This window comes from Electrophorus electricus, chromosome 2 (assembly GCF_041902795.1).
Source record: "Electrophorus electricus isolate QZ-2024a chromosome 2, ASM4190279v1, whole genome shotgun sequence".
NCBI classification, from domain to species: Eukaryota; Metazoa; Chordata; class Actinopteri; order Gymnotiformes; family Gymnotidae; genus Electrophorus; species Electrophorus electricus.
The window spans coordinates 32,565,233-32,589,476 of NC_137498.1; the positions used below are offsets into that span (position 1 = coordinate 32,565,233).

A 24,244-nucleotide genomic window follows, 5' to 3' on the forward strand; every position below is an offset into this window, starting at 1 on the left:
TGTGTGTGTGTCTGTGTGTGTGTGTGTGTGTGTGTGTGTGTGTGTGTGTGTGTGTGTGTGTGTGTGTGTGTGTGTGTGTGTGTAGATGCTCAGATCCTGGCCAGTGGCTCGGTAAAGATCCCACGGTTTGCACTGTTGGAGTCCGGAGGGTTACAGGTGCAGCCAGTGGTGCTGCAGGACATGGGCACATACACCTGCTATGCTGCCAACATGGAAGGGACCGTCAACGCCAGCGCCGACCTCACTGTGTGGAGTAAGCAGCACCGCTTCCCCACCCCAACATGGCCCACTGCACCACCTACATAAAGTTTATTTGTGTAGTAGAACAGGATGGAGTTTATGACCATGAACCAGTGTAGTTGGAGCAAAAATGCTCCAGCACACAGAAAGGGGAAAAATCATCTATGGAAGCTACACAGTGTCTGGGTTGCTGTATCTAGTCTGGCAAAGCACGTATATGCCTGCTGACTCAATGCTGTGTCTTCTCCAAGGTCGCACCTACATTTCCCAGCCTCCTACAGACCGTCGGGTCATCAAGGGGACCACAGCCATTTTGGAGTGCGGTGCTACACACGACCCACGCGTGTCCGTGAGGTGGGTTATGATGTAGTGGCCTGGACACACAAATGGTCACAGGCGACAGCTGCCCCATGTTTTCTGATAGTAATGTTAATTGGACTTGCCAGCCTGTGCACAGTTAAGCAGATTCAAAGTGCAATCCGTTATGCTGTAAAGCTAATTCAGAGCTAATATGCAGGAAATCAGTGTAATGAAGCACTCTTGCTTTCTCTGCTCCTGCTCTCCTCTCATGCTCACTCTTTCACTCTTTCTCTTTCTCTCTCTCTCTCATTCTCTATCAACCTCGCAACCCCCTTTTCCCCCACTCACTCCTGTCCCTCTTCCTGTCTCTCCCCTGGCTAATTCCCCACTGTCTTTCTGTCTCTCTCCCGCTCTGTCTTTCACATTTTTTCTCCCTGCAACTCTCTGCCCCTGCTCTGCAGGTTTGTATGGAAGAAGGATGGCGAGATGGTGGGCCAGTCCAGAGGTGGGCGTATCAGCCTGCAGGAGGGTTCTCTGCACATCACTCAGACTTGGTCAGGTGACATTGGTGACTACACCTGTGACGTGCTCTCCCCAGCCGGCAACGACTCCAAAGCCACACGTCTGGAAGTCATGTAAGATCTCCAGACTACACCGCCAGAATACACCCCCAGACTATTTAATACCTTCCGGCTGAGCATGCTTCTCATGCACAGCCTCTGCCATTTCCCAATCAACCACATTCCTAGTGCTTCCTTCCAGCCTCCAACCTTAGCTTGTAGGAGGGGTTTTATCCCAGGGCAGCCTGCTGGTGTGGGCCATACTTGCTGAAGCCATGCTGCCTCCATCTGTCTGCGGGTCAGGGGCTGTGCCCGCTCTGCCCTCCATGCTCCAGCGCCGGTTGGACACGAGGCCTTCACCCCAGCGGCCCTCCACCCCCACAGCCCTGGAGCTGTTCTCCAGGGCTCTAGCTCTCAGACAGGCTCTCTCCGTGTGATCATTTGCTCTACTGCACTCTCTCTGTCAGCGAAGGGAGGGAAAACAAAGCCCGTTTAGTGCAGGCTTGCCGCTTGTTACGCTGCCTGCCACATTTCTGCCTTCTGTGCCCAGTCCGGGCTCTGCGCTTCCATGTGCCGACGCATGCTTGTTCTCACAGTGGGACATCAGCAAATGACCTTTCTTTTGCAACCTTTTTTTGCTTTGTAACCTTTCCCTCCAGTTTCCAGCTGCTCTCTCCATATTGTACAAGTCTGCTAATTGCAACTAATTGTGTGGCATTTGCATAATCAAAAGGTTTTGAAAGCAGCAGGGAGAGAACTGCATTCACATTTTCATTTTTGCTTTCCTCTATTGAACTTTCAGGTATTGTATTTCATGAGGTTTCAGTGGGTATATTTTTTTGCTGTTGTTGTTGGTGTTGTTGTTATTGCACCAGAGACTGAAACACTACTGACACTGAGAATCAGACATTACTGACACTGAGACTGAGACATTTCTGACGCTGAGATTGAGAGACATTACTGGCACTGAGATCGGCACATATATAAAGCCACTACTTCTATACATTTTTTTCCATTTTCTTTTAGTGGAAGATTATGTGTATAAATTAACGAGATACAGAAGCAAGTACCAAGACTCAGATCCTCCCCACTCCGCCCTGCCGCCTTAGTGCACTGAAGAGCAGTGAATATACAGAGAAAATTGCATATTATTTCTCCCCTACCTGTCAGCAGTTGCCTGCCTAGTTAGAAAAAACAAAAGTAAGTAATGAGATCTGGGGCTTTGCTGATTTTCTCTCTGGGTTTAATTTAGAGAAGAAAACAAACTTTCCCAGCAACTGCACGTGCTTCATATGTGGCCACAGTGTAAAGTCAAGCCACCCCCAATCCTACCCCCCAAGAAGTGATTAATAAAGCGATCAATAACATAATCGATAATCGATCATTTTCTTCTTTTAATCAAAAAAAATTAAGACAAGTATCAAGATGATGAGCACAAATAAATGTCTGCTTGGAACAAGAAGGGGAGTCTGAACTAAATTTGGAATCGGTTTAGGATGTCGAAGGAAGGGGGAAAGTAGAAGATGAAGAGGAGATTTGAGAAGGCCCCGAGGGAGGCGTGAGGATGTGGGGGGCAGGAGAGATCTCACACCGGCCTGTCTCACCAAGGCTGGCCCCCAGCTCGGGAGTGTTCCCCGAGCTCCACGGATGGTTTTATGTTGGTTTGTTTTGCGTGCATGTGTTGTTAACTCTTGTCTTGCCTTGTTTGCTACTCTCTCCTCCCAGTGAGCTTCCTCACTCCCCACGCCACCTGCAGGCCAGGCTGAATGCCACGGACAGTCGTAGCGTGGAACTCCTCTGGATGAGACCTTTCGACGGCAACAGCCCCCTGCTGCACTATGTGGTGGAGCTGTCAGAGAACAGTAAGCATGCCTGACCCTGGGCCAACCAGGCCTGTGCCAGAACACACAAGCCTCCTGGGAGGTTGGGGGGGGGGGCCTCCAGGGGCAAGTGCTGGAGTATATGTGGGCCTTGCTGGGACAGCCACATGGCCTGTAGAGTACTCTGATCAGCCAGCCAGAGCAGCCTGGAGCTCAAGCCACAGCTGAGCATATCCATATAGGTCGTGATTGAACTAAAATAACACAGGCTGGCCTGGCCTGCAGTGCACCCAGGTTTTTTAACAAACTTGGAGGGTTTGGTCTCGGTTAAATAGGGTGTGTTTTCACTGTGTTTTCGAAAAAAGAGACCATAGCTCCACTTCCACCAGCCCCATGGCAAAATAAAGTAGATTGATCTGCTGTGGGTGCAGGTAGACAAAGAGGAATGGGCTGGGATGAAGGTGCAGATCACTCGTACCTGGGGAGAATCACCCTTGGAACACCTAATGTCACTCCAGTAGAAAAGCTGGGTTTCTTTCTCTCTGGTCCAGCCATCCCTCCCTCTCTATCACACACTCTCCTTCCCCACACAGCTAGTGATTCATCTGTAATGTCCCTAATTGTATTAATAGTTTATCATAATTTCTTCCAACAAAGTATACTCCCCCCACCCAATTTTAAACTGCTTTGATCTGAATCTCATGCTGAACAACATAACACCATCTTTTGTATTTCCAGAGTAATTTCTCTAAAGAGCCTGATGTTCTGTGATCTGATCATTAAATATTAATAATCGCTTGCTTGTGTTCTACTGGGGAAGCCAGGCTTAAACAAGATGTGCGATTATTAGGGTTGGTTAGAGCACTGCGTTAGATGGAATTTGACAGCTACACCATCTCCAGCTATACTAGCTATACTCACTGTGAACTACTGTGGCTATGCATTTGCATGTGAGGTGTGCCTGAGAATGAACATGCTTTGTGTGCTGGTGCCATAGATTCACCATGGAGGGTGTACTTAGCCAATGTGAACCCAGCATTGATGACAACCGTGGTGACGGGCCTTACCCCCGCACGCACCTACCAGTTCAGGGTGTGTGCAGTCAATCAAGTGGGAAAGGGGCAATACAGTACTCAGACCAACAGGTAAGGGACACTGCGCAGCATTCTTGGACACACCTGTGAATCATTGTTCCATGCTTCATTCAGCAGACAACTGCCTTTACAGTTTTGGTGAAATTGATATGAAAAGAAAATGGTCTTCCACATGAAAATAAAAGTGTTGAATATTTTTTTTGATATATTTTCGATATTGTTGTACTCGTGTGAGTAAACAAATGGATAAAATTATGCATATTGACTTCCCACTGTAGTTTTGTCTTCTATGATCAGAATTTTGATGAAGACTAAAGCCAGCTGAATCTTCTATTGTCTGTCTCTTTTGAACAGAATTAGACCACACAGAGAGACACAGCATGCTCAGATTTCGTGTGCACATCTCTCGTGATGTCTTAATGCTGTTTCGAAAATGCTGCTTTTTTTCTGTTGTACAAATTAGCATGCTGTGAATCAGCCCTCAGCACCAATGGCTTTTTTGTTGCAGTAGTAGGTATGGAGCAGAGGCTATCTCTAAGGGAGCACAAACACGACTCCACAGAACCCCCACTCTACTCTATCACGTCATGGTGATGGGGCTGAGCGATCCGGGCCATTCAGGCTGACCTGCACTCACCCCACTGCTGTTGCCTCTGGCCAGGGGCAGCCAACCCCAACCACAGCCTGTTGCCATGGGCAGCAGATGCCCCACACTTGTCTACCCCTACTAGTCCTTATCTGCACCAGACATGCTAAAACACAGCACCTCTGCTCACAGAGTGGGAGGGTGAGGAAGTACTGTTATTTCACGCCCTCAATAGCACCTTCTCACTTAGAAATTAGTCGTTTCGCCTCCTCTGGATCCCAAGTCTCGCACCCAAATATAAATAGTGAGTTTAACACATTCTGCTTCACCACAAGTTAAACAGGCAGCACATGGTGAAGCAGGAAGCAAGTTGTTTGGTAGAAATCTTGGGGATCTGAAGAATCTTTGAGTCAAGTGTGTTATATCAGGTGCTGTGAAAAGAAATCTTTAATTTATAAGACTACTTAAGGCGGATCTAGTAAAAGCAAACAGTTGTTTATGAGCTGATCTTCTCAGTGAGCACAAACAGAGCATGCACGTCCTCTCATGCAGACATGGTCTATGGGCTTTCCCATTATGTTCTCACATGATTATAATTTCTATTTTTTGAACACGTTCCCAACAATATAAGGTCAGTCGCACCACAGAAAGTAAATTCCAACTATTAGACATTTTAAATTTTGGTCATACTTTCAGAATCAATATTTTTTTTACATTATCTCTGTAAAATATTCATGTCAGCAAGGTTAATATTGGGGCATAATCTAATGAGGGGACTTATTCATTTTTAAAGAGGTGTAGTAGCTTTTTAACTTACGCTTCTTAACTTTTGACCTCAATTAATGCTTAGCTTTATCAAGAAACCTTTTCAGTGGTCTAATTTTAGTGGAACAGGTTTAGAGTTCTGGAAGTGAATGTTCAAGCAAACTCAGACCAAAAAACTTCATACCTGGCTCTTACATAAAATAAATAGCTGTTGATGGGTTGATCACTGCTGGACACTGTTCATTAGAAAACAGGTGCATAATTAATATGTGAAGGGTTGTGTTTTGGCTTCTGTTTGTTCATTTTGAATGAAATTTCCTCCAGCTGGGAGAGTGTTGCTGAATGTCTGCACACTCACTTTTCCCAAGAGGTGGAATTTGAACCCATGCCAAATCCCAGCCTCCAGACTGGTACCTTTTTCTGATTAAGACAAAAACCAAAGAATAATATAAAACAAAAATACAATTCACACCACAAATTCAGTGCTTTCGCTCCCAATATGTGGTGCTGAGCCAGAGAAATGATTTGTGAAAATGATTTTTTTTTTTTTGTCCGCATGGAGATGTCTAATACAGCAGGCTAGCTGGTGTCAGACACGTTGCTAAAGAGAGAGAGCTCAGGCAGACTTCGAGCTGCTAAGAGTGGAGCCTTAAAGAAGCCCATCACTCTTCTGCCTGCCTGCATATGTCTCCCAGCATGCTGTCACATCTCTCCTTTCCAGCCTTACTAAGCAGAGGCAACCATAAACGGCTGACAAGACCATAAAACTGCACCGGAGCAGGCATCCCATAATGAATCTGCACACACTACGCAACACTCCTGCCCCTGTTTACCTGCAGCCAACATTTCATCCACAATCAGGGTCTCTAGGCAAAAATTGCCATGAATATTCAACTACTAACCAGAGCCCCAATGATCGCTCAGGCCTTCATGTGGATGGAGGGGTCCATTAATAAGCAGTGGGCTTTACATGCTGGGGATGATGAAGTGACTGCCTCTCCTAGGCTGTGCTATTACCCTCATCCATGCCCCCGGCCCATGCCTGCGTGTGGAGCATGGGGTGGGGGTAAATGAATGCCCCGCTGCTTTGCATTGTTTATGGGGAGAGGCAGATGTTTAATGGCCGCTGTTGCACTTTGAATATCTCAAACAAATGTGTAAATTCTGTGTGAAGGACAGAGCAGGCAAGGGAGAGGCTGTTTGAGAGCTAACTGAGCAGCTCTTCCTTATGGTCATGATTAGGCAGATTTACTGAGGCAAATGTCCGACAGTGACTCCATGGTACTGGGTATTGAGGGTATTAATTATGAAATGGACTTATGGGGAGAAATAACAAGTGCTGGGAGTTTAAAGAAGGCAGCAACTATAAATCTGACATAATCCAGTGATCCCATTAAAATTTAATGCAGATTTAACTGTCCATTAGCATGAAATGTATAGAGCAGAATGAACCCATAGACATGATGAAGTAATTCCATTAATTATAAGAAAGCACATATTTGTACAGGAGGAGCAGGGCAATGCTCTGAAGACATTATTTATATCTGCAGATTTCATAGTACCACATTCTCTGCTTTTGAAATAATGAAATTTGTTCGCATCTTAAAGTGCATTTCCATTTCATGTCTGAACTAGGCCGTCAAGTCAACAAAGAAATAGGAATTCAAGCCAGTTAGCTAATAGACTGCCATTAAAGCTCAAAAGCTTACGCTTGTGTTGTGCTCTCAGCATGGGTTGGGGCAGACTTCATTACAGAGCGCTCTGCTGTACAGAAAAAGGCCACAGCTTTTAACCCACCCCATGCTGCGAGGAGACAAGAGCACTAAAAAGGGGGCAGTGGGGCCTTCACTCGGCTCTGATGGTTGCCTGGGAGCCAGGGGCTGGTTTTCTCATTTGTAAGTACTCATGCTCAGTGTACCTGTATCAAAGAAGAAAGGAGGAGCAGGAGGTATATGCTTTCCCCAAATTTTCATCAAATACAGGTATAGCTCCAGAAAGACCAAGCATCAGCCTTAGAATGCTGACCCAGCAGGTCGAGGGGGGTAGAGGGACACACTTCCAGGAAACAGCAAGGTGTATGAGTGCTTCTTAAGTGGGTGGATATGTCACGCTAAGCCAGATTGAAAAAGGCACTTCTGACCAGAGGGTTACAAGCTTTCTCATCTTAACCAGAATATTGCTATTAAGGCCTACAGCAAATCAGCTAACTTGAATCAGACAGAAAATGAATCAGTTATGTAAGGTCACTTTCACATATGTGTGTGAAACTGGGTTTGTATGTAGAAGACATCCATTTGAACTGAGCTTTGCACTGATCATGTGATGTCCTCTGGCTTTCCTCATAGGCTGATGCTGCGGGAGGAGCCTCCCAGTGCTCCACCCAAGAACATAGTGGCTAGTGGCCGGACCAATCAATCTATAATGGTGCAGTGGCAACCCCCTCCTGAGCCTCAGCTCAACGGTGTACTCAGAGGTTACGTCCTCAGGTAGGACCTGCAAATGTTGCACAGACGCTCTGGTAACAGCAGCATCTGCTATTACCCAAAGAAACTATCAGCTCTTTCACAGTGTCAAGTTCAGTGCTGTCCGGTCCTGATTATTTCACATTCATAATGATAGTGTTTATAAAAGCCTCTTCTAGCTTTAAAAGGCTAATGATGGCTCTGCCGTAAACCCTCCAAAATGCTGTATTTATGTTGGAGTGCTGTGGCTTCTGAAGTGTTTCTTATGTTTCTTCCTGGAACTGATATGAGGCTCTCAGGCCTATTCATTGCATCTGATGAGAGTGCTCTGGGGTGGGAGGGGGAGGGGGTGTCTGCTGGGGGCCAGCCACAGCTGCTCCAGCAGTGAAGGCTGGAGCACCAGGAGTTGGCAAAGCGGAAGGAGGCCTACACTCTTGTCCCCCAGCGGGCGTCTCATAGCTATGGAAAGTGGCAGTGCATCTGACAGAAGCCCCATCTGTGTAGCCTGCTAGCACACATGCTCCCCTAGTCTGCCCATTGTACCACAGCATGTACAGTAATACAGGAATAATGGGATGAGCAGAGATTTGCGGTTTCTCATTCGCCTGCTGCTACAAACAGACATGACAGCCCTTCTAGGAAATGCCACAGTGCCTTCGGCATGCATCATCTTACTTCCACAATATTCAGCCAGCCATTTGTCCCCTCCACCAGAGCACAATGTACATATTGCTGCATGTTGATAACAGGATGCTGGACATTGAGAAACACACTGAATGGGATTCCTCTAGTGGGGTGGAAGGGAGGTTGCCTGATTACTGCCTGTTGAGTGGCTTCTAATGGAGAAGCAACCTGTGAAGAAATCATTGTGGCTAACTCCTCTGCCATCGATTCTCTTCCTGCACCGCAGATATCGCCTGGCCGGGCTCCCCGGTGAGTACCAGCAGCAGAACATCACCAGTCCTGAGATAAACTACTGCCTGATCACAGAACTCATCATTTGGACACAGTACGAGATCCAGGTGGCGGCATACACAGGAGCAGGCCTTGGTGTCTTTAGCCCGCCCGTCATCGAGTACACACTACAGGGAGGTGAGACCCTCCAGCCTCTGTCACTCACATCTCCTGATTTTATCTGCTTTATTTCCTTTGTTTAGATGAGTGAGCAGATGGAGAGATGAAGGAAGGTCACTCATGCTAGCCGGTTCATCCTAAAAAAGGCGTCCACTAGCCCGCTAAAACAGCATGCAAGGCCTTCCTGCTGGGAGGCAGTCCAGTCTCCAGCTGACACGTTTACATCTGTTTGTCACATTCGTTTGCCTTTCTGCAGCTGAGTCCAATGGGCCATGGACCCCCACTGAAGTTAATCCTCTTCAAAACAGTTGCATCAATTATCCCCCGGGCTGTTTTTTGATCCACTATAAATTACACCTCAGCGAGGACTCTGGGCAAAATCCATTGTGGAATACTTTGGCATGCTTGATTGGTCATTTATATGATTGTCTAGAGAGGAGCAAATGTACTGATTCCACACAGAGACCCTTATTATGCTTGATTAGAAACATTTGAAAGGGCTTCCTTTTTGTAGCTAAATGTTCTTGATCATCTTAGTTTCTTTGTGTTAATTGTTTTGGTATCAAAATGATACTTAGCTTTGTTTTGTCAATCATGATTTGGCTCATGCGCATCTTCTTGGACTAGTGTTTCATGTAGTTATAAATATTCATTGTGTAAAATTTGAATGTCAATCTCAGTTGGAGAGAACAAGGTCTTCCAAGCATTTGGAATACCTAAATATGTTTTAATTGCTCAACATTTGAAAAAGTCTTTTCCTTCATTATAAGTTGAAGCTTTACTGACAATAGTTAGGCTTTGACAATGTATCAATGATTAGGCAACTAAAGGGTATCTGTGTGCTCATTAAATCACCTAAATGACCAGTCAGATGTGCCGGAGTATCTTGGTGTGCAAGATGATCTGCTTTCTTAGACCTCTCATTCTCTCACTGTTTGACTTTATGAGAAGTAGAAAGAGAGGTCATCACATTGGTGTGCTTGTACATGTTAGGCAACTAGGGTTTCCTACCTCTCCAACATCTCTCTTCCTCTCCAGTTTGCATTTAATACACAATAAAATGGAAGAACCATTCTCCTCATCAAGACCAGCAAGGACCTTTCAACATTATCTGCACTTTGTTTTATTAAATCCTGGTTTTCCAACTGCTGTCTACCCTGATTCCAACTTTATAGAGCAGACAGCAAAGCTGGGCAAAGAGGCAAAACTAAAGAGGAGGAATCTTTTTTCTGTGCTGACAACCGCTAGTGTAACCATATTGCAGTTCTGTCAAAAACATGCTTCACTTCATTTACTTCAGTCTCCCAGAGAGTTCATCTCTTATCGCCAAATATATCCCATCCCACGCCTGTGAGCAAGAGGTCCTACATCAGGTGAACAAATATTAAAATTATAAAAAGAGAACCATCTCATATTCTAGGAGACAACTGTATTAACCTATCAAATGAAATGAATGAATTTGCCAACAGCTATCATTCCACAAGGTGATGCACCTCAGGGCTATGGTGGTGTACCTTTTTTTGATCTTTATGCTAACGAATGCACCTCCAAAGAACTGCCTGTGAAGATCCTAAAGTTTGCAGGTGACCACCATAATCTGCCTTATAAAGAAGGGTGATGTGTCTGATTTGAGAATGGAAGTGGAGCAGTTGATGTCTTGGTGCAGTTCCACCCACCTTATATTCATCAGCCTAAAGAATGTATAGATGGCTATATACTTTAGACAGAGCTCCCCCTCACCACTCCCTCTCAACATCATTGGCTCTGTAGTTTCAACTGGGGAGTAACTCAACTTCCTGTGCATCGCTATATACAGGGGTCCAAGATGGGAAAGAAACACAGTCTCCATCACCAAGCGAGAACAGCAGAGGATGTTCTTATTAAGGCAGCTCAAGAAATTCAACCTGCCACAGGCTTTGATTATTCAGGCCTACACTGAAATCATCCATCACCACCTCCTCCATAACTGTTTGGTTTGGCTCCTCCACCTTATAGGACTTAGCCAGACTTCAGCGCATAATCAGGGCTGTGTAAAGAATTATTGAATGTAAGTTGTCAACACTTCAGGTCATATACAACAGCTGAGTCACGAAGAGTGCTATCAAAATCCTAGCCAAGTCCTGTCAAGCAGAAGACTTATGACCACCAAAAGCTGCACAGCCAAACACAAGGGCAGCTTTTTTTTTTTTTACCCAGGACTGTGACCATCATCAAGCACAGTGGACTGATTCTGATATGAACTAATTATAGAATACCAAGCAGTGTACATACAAATAAAATACAAATAAATACAGAAATTCACTTTCTGTGAACAAGCAGTAAAAGTATGTATCCTGCAGAATACAGCTTTTCCCATCTAAGAATCAGAAGACACAACAAGTGTTAAGAGAGCTGTAAAGCAGTCTGGCATCTCTAAAAATAAGAATGCTTGTAAAGTCTTTGCCAGGACTTTGGTTTAAATGAGGCAGCTCTTCTGTTTCAGGTGCTATATTCCTGTCTTTCTAGCTTTGGTGTTTTGCAACATCACTGGATATCAGACTCAGGCAGTGTGGAGGGTTTTTATCTGCTTGAGCTTAAAGGCTTTGCTACAGGTGATAGTCCAGCAAGCAGCGGACTCCCACGGTCAGCAGAAACTCATATACATTAACTCCTATACAGGGCAGAGCCAGGCTGTGTTCCAAGTCTATCAGCAGCTAGGCTACACACACTGACATTCCAGTGACATCAGGAATAGGTAATCATTAGACAAGTACTATTGTATCTGGGACATTAGCTTTTACTCTCAGATTGAGTTTTTTTTCCCTTGTATTGACCACAAAACTGGGCTTAAGGATCTTTTAAAGTGATTTTGCAACCATATTTTCATGAAACCAATTATTAGAATGCTGGAGGATTGTAGACATGAAAAGAAAATGGGTCATTCAGACCCATTATCAGTTCAGTGCTGAAAAGTCATGGTTCTGGTTTAGAAAAAATGTGGTGCTACGAGCCACAGTGAAATGGATAGCTAGGTAGGTATTTTGAGTTCTTTCATCAGTGTGGGATATGAGTCGTGTTCATGTATATGCCCGTGTCAGGAAAAGATGTGTGGCATTCATGGACATTTTACTTCTCTTTAGACGGTTTATAAAACATGATTGAATTCTCTCAGCATTTACGACTGTTTTGAACTAGCACCATATGCCACGCAAAGATGGGCACTAGTACCAGTGTTCCAGTTTGTGCCCCAGCTGTGCCACATGCTGTTCAGGAGGAGAGGACCTTGCAGTTGGCTGTATTTTCACTACGGGCAATATTCTGCCCTCCCATGTGAATAAGTGACCGTAAATGCTTGATCAGGCTGGTAGGCATCCACATGGTCAAGTGGTCAAGTTGAACATTTAGAATTTAGAATGTGAACATTTATAATTGGAATTAGAATTTTCACATTTAGTATTTGGCTATGTATTTCCAAATGTGTTAGGATATAGCACCAGCTTATGCCTAGCCACAGTTGTAGGTAGCATTTAACCTCTAGGCATGATAGCCTCCAGCTTCCCTGACATCAGTCTTGTGACACACTGGAAACTGTTTATTATTCCCAAATCTAAAAGAAGAAAACAATGAAAAATGAAAATGTTTTGTTTGTTTGAATTAGTTCCCACAGCACCCCCTCAGGGAGTGGAGGCCATAGCCGTCAACTCAACCACCATCAAATTCACTTGGAATCCACCACCTCAGCAGTTCATCAATGGCATTAATCAAGGTTACAAGGTAATCCACCTGATTACCATCCTAGTGTAGAACTGGATGTATAACCAGACTCCATCTTTAGAAGCATGCCAAATTGATCTGATGCAAACTAAACGTTTAGTCTTTAGATTAGCCCACAAGCTCCAGAATGTTGCTTTATCCTCTATCTGAGTGAATGACATCTCTTTTCCTCTCTCACAGCTCAGTGCATGGCCAGAGCACTCTCCTGAGGACACCATAGTGGTGACCATCACCCCAGATTACCATGGCACCCGTCACCTGGCCTACGTCAGTGGCCTGAAGAAGTTCACCTGGTACTTGACCTCTGTGCTGTGCTTCACCACCCCAGGCAACGGACCACGCAGTGCACCCAGGCTTGTGCAAACTCATGAGGACAGTGAGTAATCACAGTCAGTTCTTCAGCAGAAACATTACTTCAAGGGGAAGGTTGCCACAACCACAGCCACAAGACCTCTGACATGACAAAGTTTCAAGCCACTGTGTAATTCCACTCGATACTTGTTATAGTAATTAATTACCTAAAGAATAATATTCTGAATGTTTTGCATTTAATTAATAGGCCATGTTACAGGGGATGTGAGCAACTTTAACGCTGGTCCTTGTGTTTTACAGGACCTCAATGACCCTGTGTTGTTGTTTTGTGTAAAATACTAATCATCAACAGCTTTCAAATAGTGATTTTAATTAAAGACATTGTACTAGAATTATAATATCAACATGCTTCGACATTTTAGAATATGCATAAATACATTTGTAATTCTACAAGCGAGGGTAATTTGATTAGCTCATCAACAGTTGTTGCTATAGAGACACAGCAGCACATTGCAACATGACGGAATGCAGCATTAGGCAGGATAAACTCTGGCACCTACCAATGTTTGTGTGTGTGTGTGTGTGTTTACTTGTGTGTTTTTGTGTGTTTGTACACCACAGTTCCAGGCCCTGTAGGGCGTCTGAGCTTTACTGAGATCCTTGACACATCTCTGCGAGTTAGCTGGGAGGAGCCTGTAGAGAAAAATGGAGTCATCACAGGCAAGTTTATCCCTCTCATTTCACTCTGATGTCAGATATCTAATGTCAAAGAGCTTCGCTTCCTGTACAGGGCTCCTGGGAAATATGTTCTCAAATCCCAACCTTAGTCACTTCAATGAATCTATTTTCATCCCTCCTATCAAAAATCATATGTAAAGTTTTGTCATGATCTCAAATGTTAGTAAGATTGTACAATATGTCTAGGAATTAGATTGCTGTGATGTTTCTGTATTTCATTTTCAAAACCTGCATTGCATGGCAAAACTCTTTTTCCCCCTTCCTAGCAACTGCAAAATACATTTGTCTGTAAAAGTGATTCATTGCTTATTGGAATTCTCTTTGTTCTTAAATGAAATCAAATCTGTCCATCTCTGTTTAAATTTATCTAAATAAACATTAAATTAGACCGCAGGTGAGTGTTTTCAGAGGTGGTTCTGTTTTTATTACCAAAGCATTTGGGTGTTCTTAAAGCTTCATTGCCGGATATATTTCTAAAGCCATTATGGCGATGTTGTTTGTGGCTCAGTTGCCATGAACAATCCATGCTGCCTGTAGCTCTGCTTTGGAACAAATGGTATGAAGATGTGCACACTCCTGTGTGCATTTATATGCGTATGTGTGCTTAAGTATTTTGAGTCACAGTTATTACAGTTCCAAGTAGGGTCAGTACATTCAAATTATGTTTAAGAAAAGTGGGAAACAATGAAAGGGGTCCACAAGGATATCTGCAGTGTCTTAAAGTTGTCTGCGATGTTGTAAGTCCAGCAAGAGAAAAGAGTTCCTCCCATGAAGACTCAATAGTGGGCAAAACAGATGAAGACAAATGTGTGAGCAGCGTAGTGATACTGGACATAGATTAAACAGTCCCAGTGAAGGAGTGGCATTGAATGTAGATTAGGGGCCCAGAGACGGATGAGATTAGAAGTGCATTAGGGCGAATGGCTCTTGTCTATATCAGTACATCCAGCATCGGTGTCCTTTCAGTGTTGGCTATGCTTGTTTTCGAGCAGGGTCTTTCAGAGCAGAGTTTGATTTATGAGTGTCTCAATAGAAGAGGACATTCAGTGATTGGAAACAGTGCTGACTATGGTGGAAAATACTCCCAATAAACAGCGAATTACACAGGACCTCTGCTGGCTATTAGTCCCAGTTAGATTCAGATTTGGGGATAGGATCCAAAGGTTTGGAACACTCATTCCTCTAGGCACCCCCAACATCACCTGGCGAGGAGCATGAGAGATTGTTTATTTCAAGCCGTGGTCTCTGAAAAATCACCCCCTCTGCTCTGGACCCACGAGAAGGGCTGTCACAGTCCGGAGTGGTCAGAGCGAGGATTCCAGAATAGGCTTATTCCCTATGAGCTGACATCCATTAGGGGACTAGCCATTAAAAGTGCAGGTGCTGCACTCAACTGTCAGCCTTCTCTGCAGGTTACCTGCTTTCCTGGGAGGCACAGGGGAAGAACCAGTCACGGGTGGCCCAAACCATGCCCAATACCACGCTGGAGTACAAGGTGACTGGCCTCACCTCCCTCACCACCTATACCCTGGAAGTGGCAGCCATAACTGCAGCAGGCATAGGAATGATCACTTCATCCACAATTTCCTCTGGAGTGCCTCCAGGTGAGACGTCCTCTGCTCAGGACCTGCCCCATTCGCTCAACATTCACATTCCACCTAGACATCTTTTCTCTCCATTCTTTTCCTCGCTGTATATGGTTTAAATTATTATAAATCATTTCAAATCACACTCCAAATGTGTTCCCTCCATTGTGTTCCCTCCCTTCAAATGTGTTCCCTCAATTTTGTTACCTATATCAAATATGTTTCCTCTGTTGTTTTCACTCTGGAAGCTTCATCAGTATCATCATTGGCTTTTCCACTGCTAGTTGCAGATTAAATAAAAACATTCCTGAAATTGGATGTTTGAGTAAACACATTTTTTATATCAAATTAAATTAACCATATTTTGCTACTGTATAAAATCAACCAATTTAGCTGTATTGACACAGTTCTACCAATCAGACCGCACATCCCTCAGGATATCAAGTCTCTCCACACATGCACAAGAGGAGCAATCGTGGAGTGTGTGCACAATCATGGTTCATTCATACACTCCCCTTACCACATGCTAAGCAGCCATGTGTTCATGAGAATGTGCTGCAGATCTAGCGATAGCTTGGTCCAAAAATAACCATCCTTAGTTTGTGGTTACGAAAATGAGTAATGATCTTTTAAGCTGGCCTTTTCCACTCCAAGCTGGCAAGTTGTTGCACATGCATGCTCAGGCATAAATCTAACATGGCTGGGAAGGAGATATATTCAATTAAACTAGCTCAGAGGCTAAATTTATTCTAGAAAAGAGATAAATGTTAAAGTGGCTGAATGTCATGCTGGAGTCATAACACATGCTGATAAATGCCACATTGTGAAACAGCAACAGACATCTACAAAAATCAGTGGGAATTTCAGACAGATGTAAGCCTATTGTCTGTTATTGGATTTAATTTCATCAAAGTTTCTCAAAATGAAAAAAATATATAGAATTTTAATCAAGCATTTCAAAAGGAAAGTGTGTATTGGGTTTTTAAGTACAACCTGGATTTTCACTTTATTTGAAGTTAAATGTGGCTAAATGTTGCAAGTCAGACCTCACAAACAACTCCTCCTATCTAACATATGTTATGTACAAAGATACCTGTTTACAGTGAAAAGATACCTGAAAGATACCTGTTTACACTTTTACCATTTTCTAAATCCAGAGCTTCCTGGACCTCCTTCAAATCTGGTTATCTCAAAAATCAGCCCACGATCGGCAACTTTGAAGTTTCGGGCAGGGGATGATGGGAAAACAGCCATCTCTAAGTGGATTGTGGAGGGACAAGTAAGTGGTAGAAAATGCCTACACTATACTTTTTCCCATTCTCAATGGGATACTCCAACTAGCATTAACAGAATCTAAAACTGCACAAACACTGTTCTCTAAAGGCACTTTCAAATACTTATGTAATGCCATGATGTAATACAGGTTTAACAATAATGAAAACCAAAATGTCATCCTTCAGAACAAAGAAAGTAATTCTCACTTCTTCTAAGGAGATAATTAACTGACCTTTCTTTGATTGAGATCATATCACCACTTCATATATGCACTTTCAATATAACAAATGAGTAGCATGAAACACATTTTGTCCAATCTTTCACTGCTTTTTAAACTGCTTTTCCAGCTATTATCACAGGGCTTTGTGAATTCTCTGTGCATCCTTTAGCCAGTTCAATTTATGTATGCATCACTCTGCATGCGTTCACTTGCATTTTGACCCAACTCTGGAAGTTTCCATTAGTTCTGACAGCATCCTCTGTACCAGAAAATATCTAAGTGAATGTTCCACTCACTTGTACTGCTGGTGACTGCTTCAAAAGTGATGACAGATTGAATCACAGCACTGGCTTGTAATTTGTAATTGACTTAACCTTCTAGACCAGCGTCAGGCCCGAACTCACGGAGAGGAGCTCAGCCTTTCATCTAGCACCACATTTGCTAAGTTGATTGAGGCAGGGCTATCTGCAGCTGCAGAAATCCGTCACTTGCGGGGGGTTGGGTGGGGGGTGGGAGATGGGGGGGGGGGGCTAGCTGGAGCTGCCGCATACACATAAGCTATGAAATACAGCAGCAGTCACCGGCATAAGGTGCCACGCTTCACCCATCGATCACACTGGCATAAATGCTTACCGCATCCAGTACACCTCATTGGTCATCGTAAATCTCCCTGAGTGCTCCATGCTTTGATTGGCTTAGATCTGGCCCACACATCGGTTTTGGAATCAGGGGCTAGGTCTGGTGCTGTGCTGTGTATGGAGCACTTTAAAGAGCCCTGTATATCCCTGCAGGACTGTTCTTTTCCTCTTCCATACATTTTGAATGCTTTTTAAACTATGAGGACTTTTCCTCTATAATTGATCTCCTTGATCTATGCAGCATGAGTCAAACTGCACCATTTATAAAGTATTGAACAACTTTGAGTGTGAGTGTGCAGTGCCATTGCTTTTCCTGTGGTGGTCAGAATGAAGTCTTAAGTGCTCCTACCATGCAGGTGGGCAGTACAGGAGAAGAGGAGGAGTGGAAGGTGCTATATGAGAAGGATAATGATCCAGAAGCCCAGGTCTTGGAGGTGCCCAACCTCACACCCTTTACCTTCTACAGGTCAGTACAGATGCCTCACAGGAGATGTGAGCAACCCCACAACCAATCTGGCCCCTAAGTGGTGGTTTTACTCCTGCTTTGGACAAGTTGGTGATGAACTACACTCCCTCCATCTTTTTTTCCCTCCACACTGCAGGCTCTGTCAGGAATTACGGATGTAGCCGTAGTGCCCCTGTTTGTTGGTGTCAGTGATAAATTCAGCTTTCATGGTAATTGCAGTGATTAGGATTTTGACTGCAGACCATGCATGGGCAGACCCGTTATCCACTTTTGCCCTGAGACCCGGGTCATGCTCTGGCTGCCCCATTTTCTTGAGTGGCACCAGGCATGGTGACATTGACGCTTGTTCACTTGACTCATTGCAGGTTCCGCATGCGGCAGGCCAATGTGGTTGGCTCCAGCAAGACGAGTGAGCCATCACGACTCATCCAGACGCTGCAGGCCCCTCCTGACGCAGCTCCCAGTAGTGTGAGCGTCCGTACGGCCAGCGAGACCAGCGTGTGGCTGCGCTGGGTGGTAGGGGCATCACATTTGCACTCACACTCCTCTGTGGGCTTTCATCGGGTGGGGCTCCATCAGTGGACAGGGTTCTCTCAATGAGTGGAGCTCAACCAGTGCGCGGGGCTCCACCAGTGGACAGGGCTCCGTCAGTGGGTGTGGCGCTGTCAGTAGGATTACTTAATTAGTTTGATTTTTGATAGTTAATCTTTAGACTGCTGTTTTTTTTAGGAAAGATCCTAAAAAAGGTACCAACTTGGAGCTTGGCAGAATTTGGCTCTGGTACAGCATGGCACCACCCACTAACGGAAGACCAGCAGAGACATTTACATGCGCTTTTATTATTCTGTTCTTTTTCAGGGGTTAAAACCTTGGAGATATATTTTCACTACAAATCAATGCTAGAGCCCACTCATATTGTGACAGTTAAACACTATCTGGTGTAGATCATACTACCCTGACATTGTGTATCTCTGCTTGTTGCCATGGAAAGCATCAAAGTGATATATTATTACAAAGCCCTGTCTGGAGAAAGAGAGAATTGAACTGAGCTAAATATGATGACATTGAATGCATGAGCATGTGTCTTTCAAAAAAGCAACCCATATAAAAAATTATATTAAAAGAAAGTATGCCCAGGCCTCCTCTTTCTGATCCTTCTTCTAGAAGTGGTCATTATGCTGTATTAAGTGTGCCCCACTGAATTGAGGCTGCTTCTAGGACATCTATTGATTTCCCCATGAAATACCGCATGGTGAGATGTAAGAGCATGTGTCCAAATTGAGCTTCTTGAATTGAAGCTCTTTAGGAACCAAATTTCAAGTGAGCAAGTGCTGATGTTTTGGCCTCCCTTTCACTGTACCGTAATGTTTTAGGAGCCTCATCAGAGTGGTGAGTTAGATTCGCAAGGTGCATTAAGATGATGGAGTATAATCAAGCATGAGTTATTCTGTTATTGAAGCATGTTGATTTAATGGGCTATCTATTGCAGTACTGGCCAAAACCAGACACAATGTACCTGTCTCAGCATGTAAGCTCTCTCTGTCTCACTCTCTCTTGCTTTCGCTCTCTCTCTCTCTCTCTCTCTCTCTCTCTCTCTCTCTCTCTCTCTCACACACACACACACACACACACACACACACATGCACACACACTCTATGTATATTCCTGGCAGCCACTGCCAGAGACTGAGTACAATGGGAACCCAGAGAGTGTGGGCTACAGGTTGAGGGTATGGCGGGCAGATCAGCAGGGCGAGGTCAGCACTCGGGTGGTGAGCGACAGACTGGAGAGAGAGATCACCCTGGAGGGCCTGGAGGAGTGGACGGAGTACCTGCTCCAGATCCAGGCCTTTAACTCCATCGGCCCTGGGCCATGGAGTGAGCCTGTGAGAGGGCGCACACGGGAGTCTGGTAAGGGCACAGTCCCATGCCCTTGGCCACTCACACACACACACACACACACACACACACACACACACACACACACACACACACACACACACACACACACACACCTCGCTTCAATTTCAGCAAGCAAAATAAAAACCCTTCATTTCAGCAGGGCGTGTTGTGAGCAGATTACTTTTTAAATAAAAATACCTCTCCCAATGGTGCCCAGAGCAAGCATCTGGAAATTTTCATTCTCTTGCTAATCACATATCTCAGAGTAAACAGGTGTTTCAGTGTTGTTCTTTTCATGCACTCAATGGCTTACCCTACCACATACTCCACAGCAGCCTCTTGTGTTTCCTTGGCCAATTCCATGTGATTGCTTAATTCCAGCAGTGCTCTGATTGCATGTGATTGGTTAATTCCAGCAGCACTGATTTCATGTGATTGACTAAATTCAGCAGTGTTCTGATTGCATGTGATTGGCTAATTCCAGGAGCGCTCTGAACATATGACTTCTGAGCTGATATCCAAAGCATCCAACTTGATCTTTTATCCTTCCTCCCTCGCATACGCACGTGGGAGGTGTTTCAGTCCCTAACCAAGTGTGCAAATGTGACTGCCCACAACACACACACCCAAACTAATTCTGTTTACTCTAGCCTCTTGCTACAACCTCTCCCCCAATGCTGATAGAGGCTGATTTGTTTGTATCACATTTACATTCATGTTTACATTTATGGAATTTAGCTGACGCTTTTATCCAAAGCGACTTACAATTATGACTGAGTACAACTTGAGCAATTGAGGGTTAAGGGCCTTGCTCAGGGACCCAACAATGGCAACTTGGTGGGGCTTGAACCAGCAATCTTCCAATTACAAGTCGAGTACCATAACATCTGAAACTGAAACAGGACAGAGATGAGAGTGTGTGATTGCTGTGTGCTTTGCCTGTGCATTTGCCTCAGTGCCATCTGGAGCTCCAGACAATGTGACAGCAGAGGCCATGAGCTCCACACACATCCTCGTCACCTGGGGGCCCGTCCCCGATTCTGAGCAAAACGGGAACATCCTCGGATATAAGGTAGTCACCTGCAGTTGTTGCTCTGGCCACAGAATTTGCTAGGAAGGATATTCCAAAAACAAGAAAATGCTGGGCAGATAAGTCCTTAGCACTACTGAATAAATTTCTTAACAGGGTAAAAGCTTTGCTTTTATGCATGATCACACTCACCCAGGCCCAGGGACCACAATCCATATGATGAAATGTCATGCAAGACTAGATATTTTTCACCTATGAGGAGAAGGCATGCTTTTTTATGGCAATACAACATGTTTCTACTGTTTGTAACCCTTGCAGGTTTATCTTAAACATGTTTCTCTATTCGAGCTGACAGAGGTATCTAATTTTGCTGTCTGGAAGTTTCCTTCAAATTTTGATTTCAAAACAGAATAAAACAATAACATCATAAACAGTCGACATTAAAATAAGAGTAGATATTAAAATATGCTTCTTAGAGTGTTAATTCTGTATTTGTCCATGCAGCATTATTGACGAGTCTGACATCTGGGTGTTCTTAAATCATCCATTTTCCTTCCAAAACTATATTACAAACAGGATTGGGATAGAATAGAATGGGAGTGTGCAATATGAAAGCAATCACTTATAATGGGAGAACATGGATCAAATAAGAGAACATATCTGAAATAACCTTTATGGCACTTTATATTATGATACAATTTGATCATAATAACCATTCTCTTTCCCAAGATAGATTAACCAAGATAGATTCTTCTACTTTTTCACATTAAGTATTAATATCCAGTGTACCACTGTCTATCTTCTGGCAATGAATTTGGTGGTAAATGCATTAATTGAAAGTCTAGCACTTATGGCAGAGCAAATATTTGTGGTGGGATGAGGAGCTGTGAACCCATATGTTCAGAGCAGTTCCTCCAGTCTAAAGTCAACAGTGATTAAAAGCAGGCACCCAGTTGAGAGAAAAGGTCTCTGAGATATAAACCCTATCCAGCTCTACCATATTGCCAACCTGAGGAAAAGATACCCCCCACCCCCCACCCCACCCCCACACACACACGTGGTATTGAGAATTGTATCAACACCCAGTTCAAATCACAGCCTCAGTTTAAACAACTGTCCTTGATCCATGCGTATTGTGCAGATTCTGTACCGAGAGCAGGACTCCAACACTGAGCCACAAGTGCAGGTGGTGAAGGGCAACCTGACGCAGTCAACCCTGTTGAGGAACCTGCGGAAATATGTGCTGTACGAGATCCAGGTGCTGGCGTTCACGCGGATCGGAGATGGCCAGCTCAGCAGCCCTCCTGTGTTGGAGAGGACCAAGGATGATGGTATTCTACTAAACACTGTCTCAGGAAGTTCACTTTTGGTGGGGGTTGCTGTTCAATATTGCTGTGGAGATTAAAAGCAGCCATGACATGTTTTTGATTACCGGAGCGGGAGCTGGGCGGTATGACTCATTGACTAAGACGTTTACATGCATGCTCCTTGACCAAGCACTGTCACTTTTTATGAGATGTCATAAATAATGGCTGTCTTGTGTTGGAAGCGGACAGGCTGATACAGCCCTGTCTTTAACAGAGTGAAAAAGAGAATCAAAAATTCCTTGTCTCACGTAGCACTATAGTCAGCTGTGAGCTGCTATGTTTTAGACACGTAGTATGTGCACATGCTGAAACAGTGAGTCATTTCTTTCTTCAGGTCCATGAGGCCATGTTTTTCATTCTGCATTTCTCTGCATTTTTCTGCCTTCATCCACTGCTTCTTACAGCTATCTGATCCTCAAAATAGCTCTGAAATGGATTTTTATGGCTAGATTTGGATTTTCTGTCTTGGTAAATTACAAAAATCAATGGTGCAACAAGCACTATTGGTTTTACCCTCTGAATGTTTATGTTATGAACCGAATGTTTACGTTATGGACTGAATGTTTATGTTATGAACTGGAATATGAAGCGAACTGAAGTACCAGCATAAATCGAAGCAGTGAAAGCTTCCAAGGGAGGTCCACTGTTTTGCCATCTGTTACAAATAATGGTCATTCACCCTCACAAAATGTAGCAAACAGATCACTGCAGAAACAAACTCACAGCAGACCCACACATGCACTGGGGACTCTGGGAGTGGTTGGCCAGGGGCCTGTGTTTCAGATGGAGCACAAAGAAACGCATTGTCATGGTTGCCCTTCTTACCCTAGGAAGTAACAGATGCACTGAAAGGTCTGTTAGGCTCCTTGTAACTGAACACAATTCCTAAACCAATTGTCTAATTTATCTCTCATTAAAAGAACACCAAATTCCTTAATATCAAATCAAGCACATAATATACTTGGGAATGTGGAGCACTCTATAATATACCATCTGCTAACATTACATTATATATCAGTTTAGATGTGCTTCTTTGGGAGGGGGGAATGCTTTAGTCTCAATGAACTCCTCCCCAAATCTCCTGTTTAATGCCGATAGCTGAGAGCATTCCCTGTGCCAGCGCCTGCAGGGTCCAGGAAGAGCAGTAGGAGCCTGCTCCTGAGAACCTTTTAAGCAGGTCACTGCTGTGATGTATATGTGGGGTCACCTCTTAATCCAGCCTGCCATCAAGTCAGAGTAATGGACTCAGAAAGCCGGGGGAGATGGGAAACCGTTCTACTCTCTAAATGAGAGATAACAGGCCTTCTTTTTACGCAGTGCCCTCCAGGGTGGGGGGTGGGGTAGGAGGGTGATAGGGTTCCACTTTCACGCTTGAAATGCCAGTGCCCACAAGCAGAAGGGCTCTCCCCTCTGTGCGATTGCTCAACCTTGGCAGCATTTATATCTGCATTCGCCTTTTGACAGGGTGAAAAAGTCAAACGAAGGCAAAAAACAAGGCAAACGCAGGCCCAAGCATTACTGCCACACTAAGCAGAGCACTGTGGGTGAAGCGGTGAGATCTCTCCACTTCCTGTAATTGGGTTTTAGGTCATCAGGCTGAATCAGCAAAACTTGATGAGGAACCCAACACTCATCCATTCTCGGTGCGTTGATCAGATCAGGAAGAGGTCATTAATGGTTTTGTGGCATCTAAAGAAGGGCCAAAATGTGATTTTATTAGCAGCATCCCTAATGAAATAATTACATAGCCGATTTTCTAATTACAGATTAATTAAAGGAAAGTTTGTGTTTCGTGATTTGCAGGTAAAAAACAGTAAAAGCCACATTCATCTAAGTCTGTTCTCTCAAGCTACCACTACTCTGCAGTTAAGCTGATAGCAGAATGATGAATGCAAGCAATACACATTGGCAAGAAAACAGAGGCATCATGGGAAGAGCTCACTATATGGTTACAACTTCTAATCTTCCCATGTGGGGACATATGTCCCTATGGCACCTCTTACCATCGCTGCAAAAAAAAACGCAATACAAATCAAATCCGTGTCAGATGTGTTAGA

The 24,244-nt window shown here is 44.2% G+C and overlaps 1 protein-coding gene across 6 annotated transcripts in view; it reads left to right on the forward strand.

Moving 5' to 3' along the window:
* sdk1a (sidekick cell adhesion molecule 1a) overlaps positions 1-24,244 on the forward strand; it is a 181,967-nt gene that overhangs the window by 128,849 nt on the left and 28,874 nt on the right. For all 6 annotated transcript variants that reach the window (XM_035528817.2, XM_081699294.1, XM_081699295.1 and 3 more), the window contains 17 exons: positions 86-253; positions 492-594; positions 1,002-1,175; positions 2,826-2,962; positions 3,918-4,065; positions 7,711-7,851; positions 8,738-8,919; positions 12,539-12,654; positions 12,835-13,030; positions 13,588-13,686; positions 15,117-15,308; positions 16,448-16,569; positions 17,780-17,889; positions 18,255-18,405; positions 19,562-19,799; positions 20,747-20,862; positions 21,962-22,151. In XM_035528817.2, coding sequence (XP_035384710.1) covers positions 86-253; positions 492-594; positions 1,002-1,175; positions 2,826-2,962; positions 3,918-4,065; positions 7,711-7,851; positions 8,738-8,919; positions 12,539-12,654; positions 12,835-13,030; positions 13,588-13,686; positions 15,117-15,308; positions 16,448-16,569; positions 17,780-17,889; positions 18,255-18,405; positions 19,562-19,799; positions 20,747-20,862; positions 21,962-22,151 — 2,583 coding nt within the window. The remainder of the gene's footprint in view (positions 1-85; positions 254-491; positions 595-1,001; positions 1,176-2,825; positions 2,963-3,917; positions 4,066-7,710; positions 7,852-8,737; positions 8,920-12,538; positions 12,655-12,834; positions 13,031-13,587; positions 13,687-15,116; positions 15,309-16,447; positions 16,570-17,779; positions 17,890-18,254; positions 18,406-19,561; positions 19,800-20,746; positions 20,863-21,961; positions 22,152-24,244) is intronic.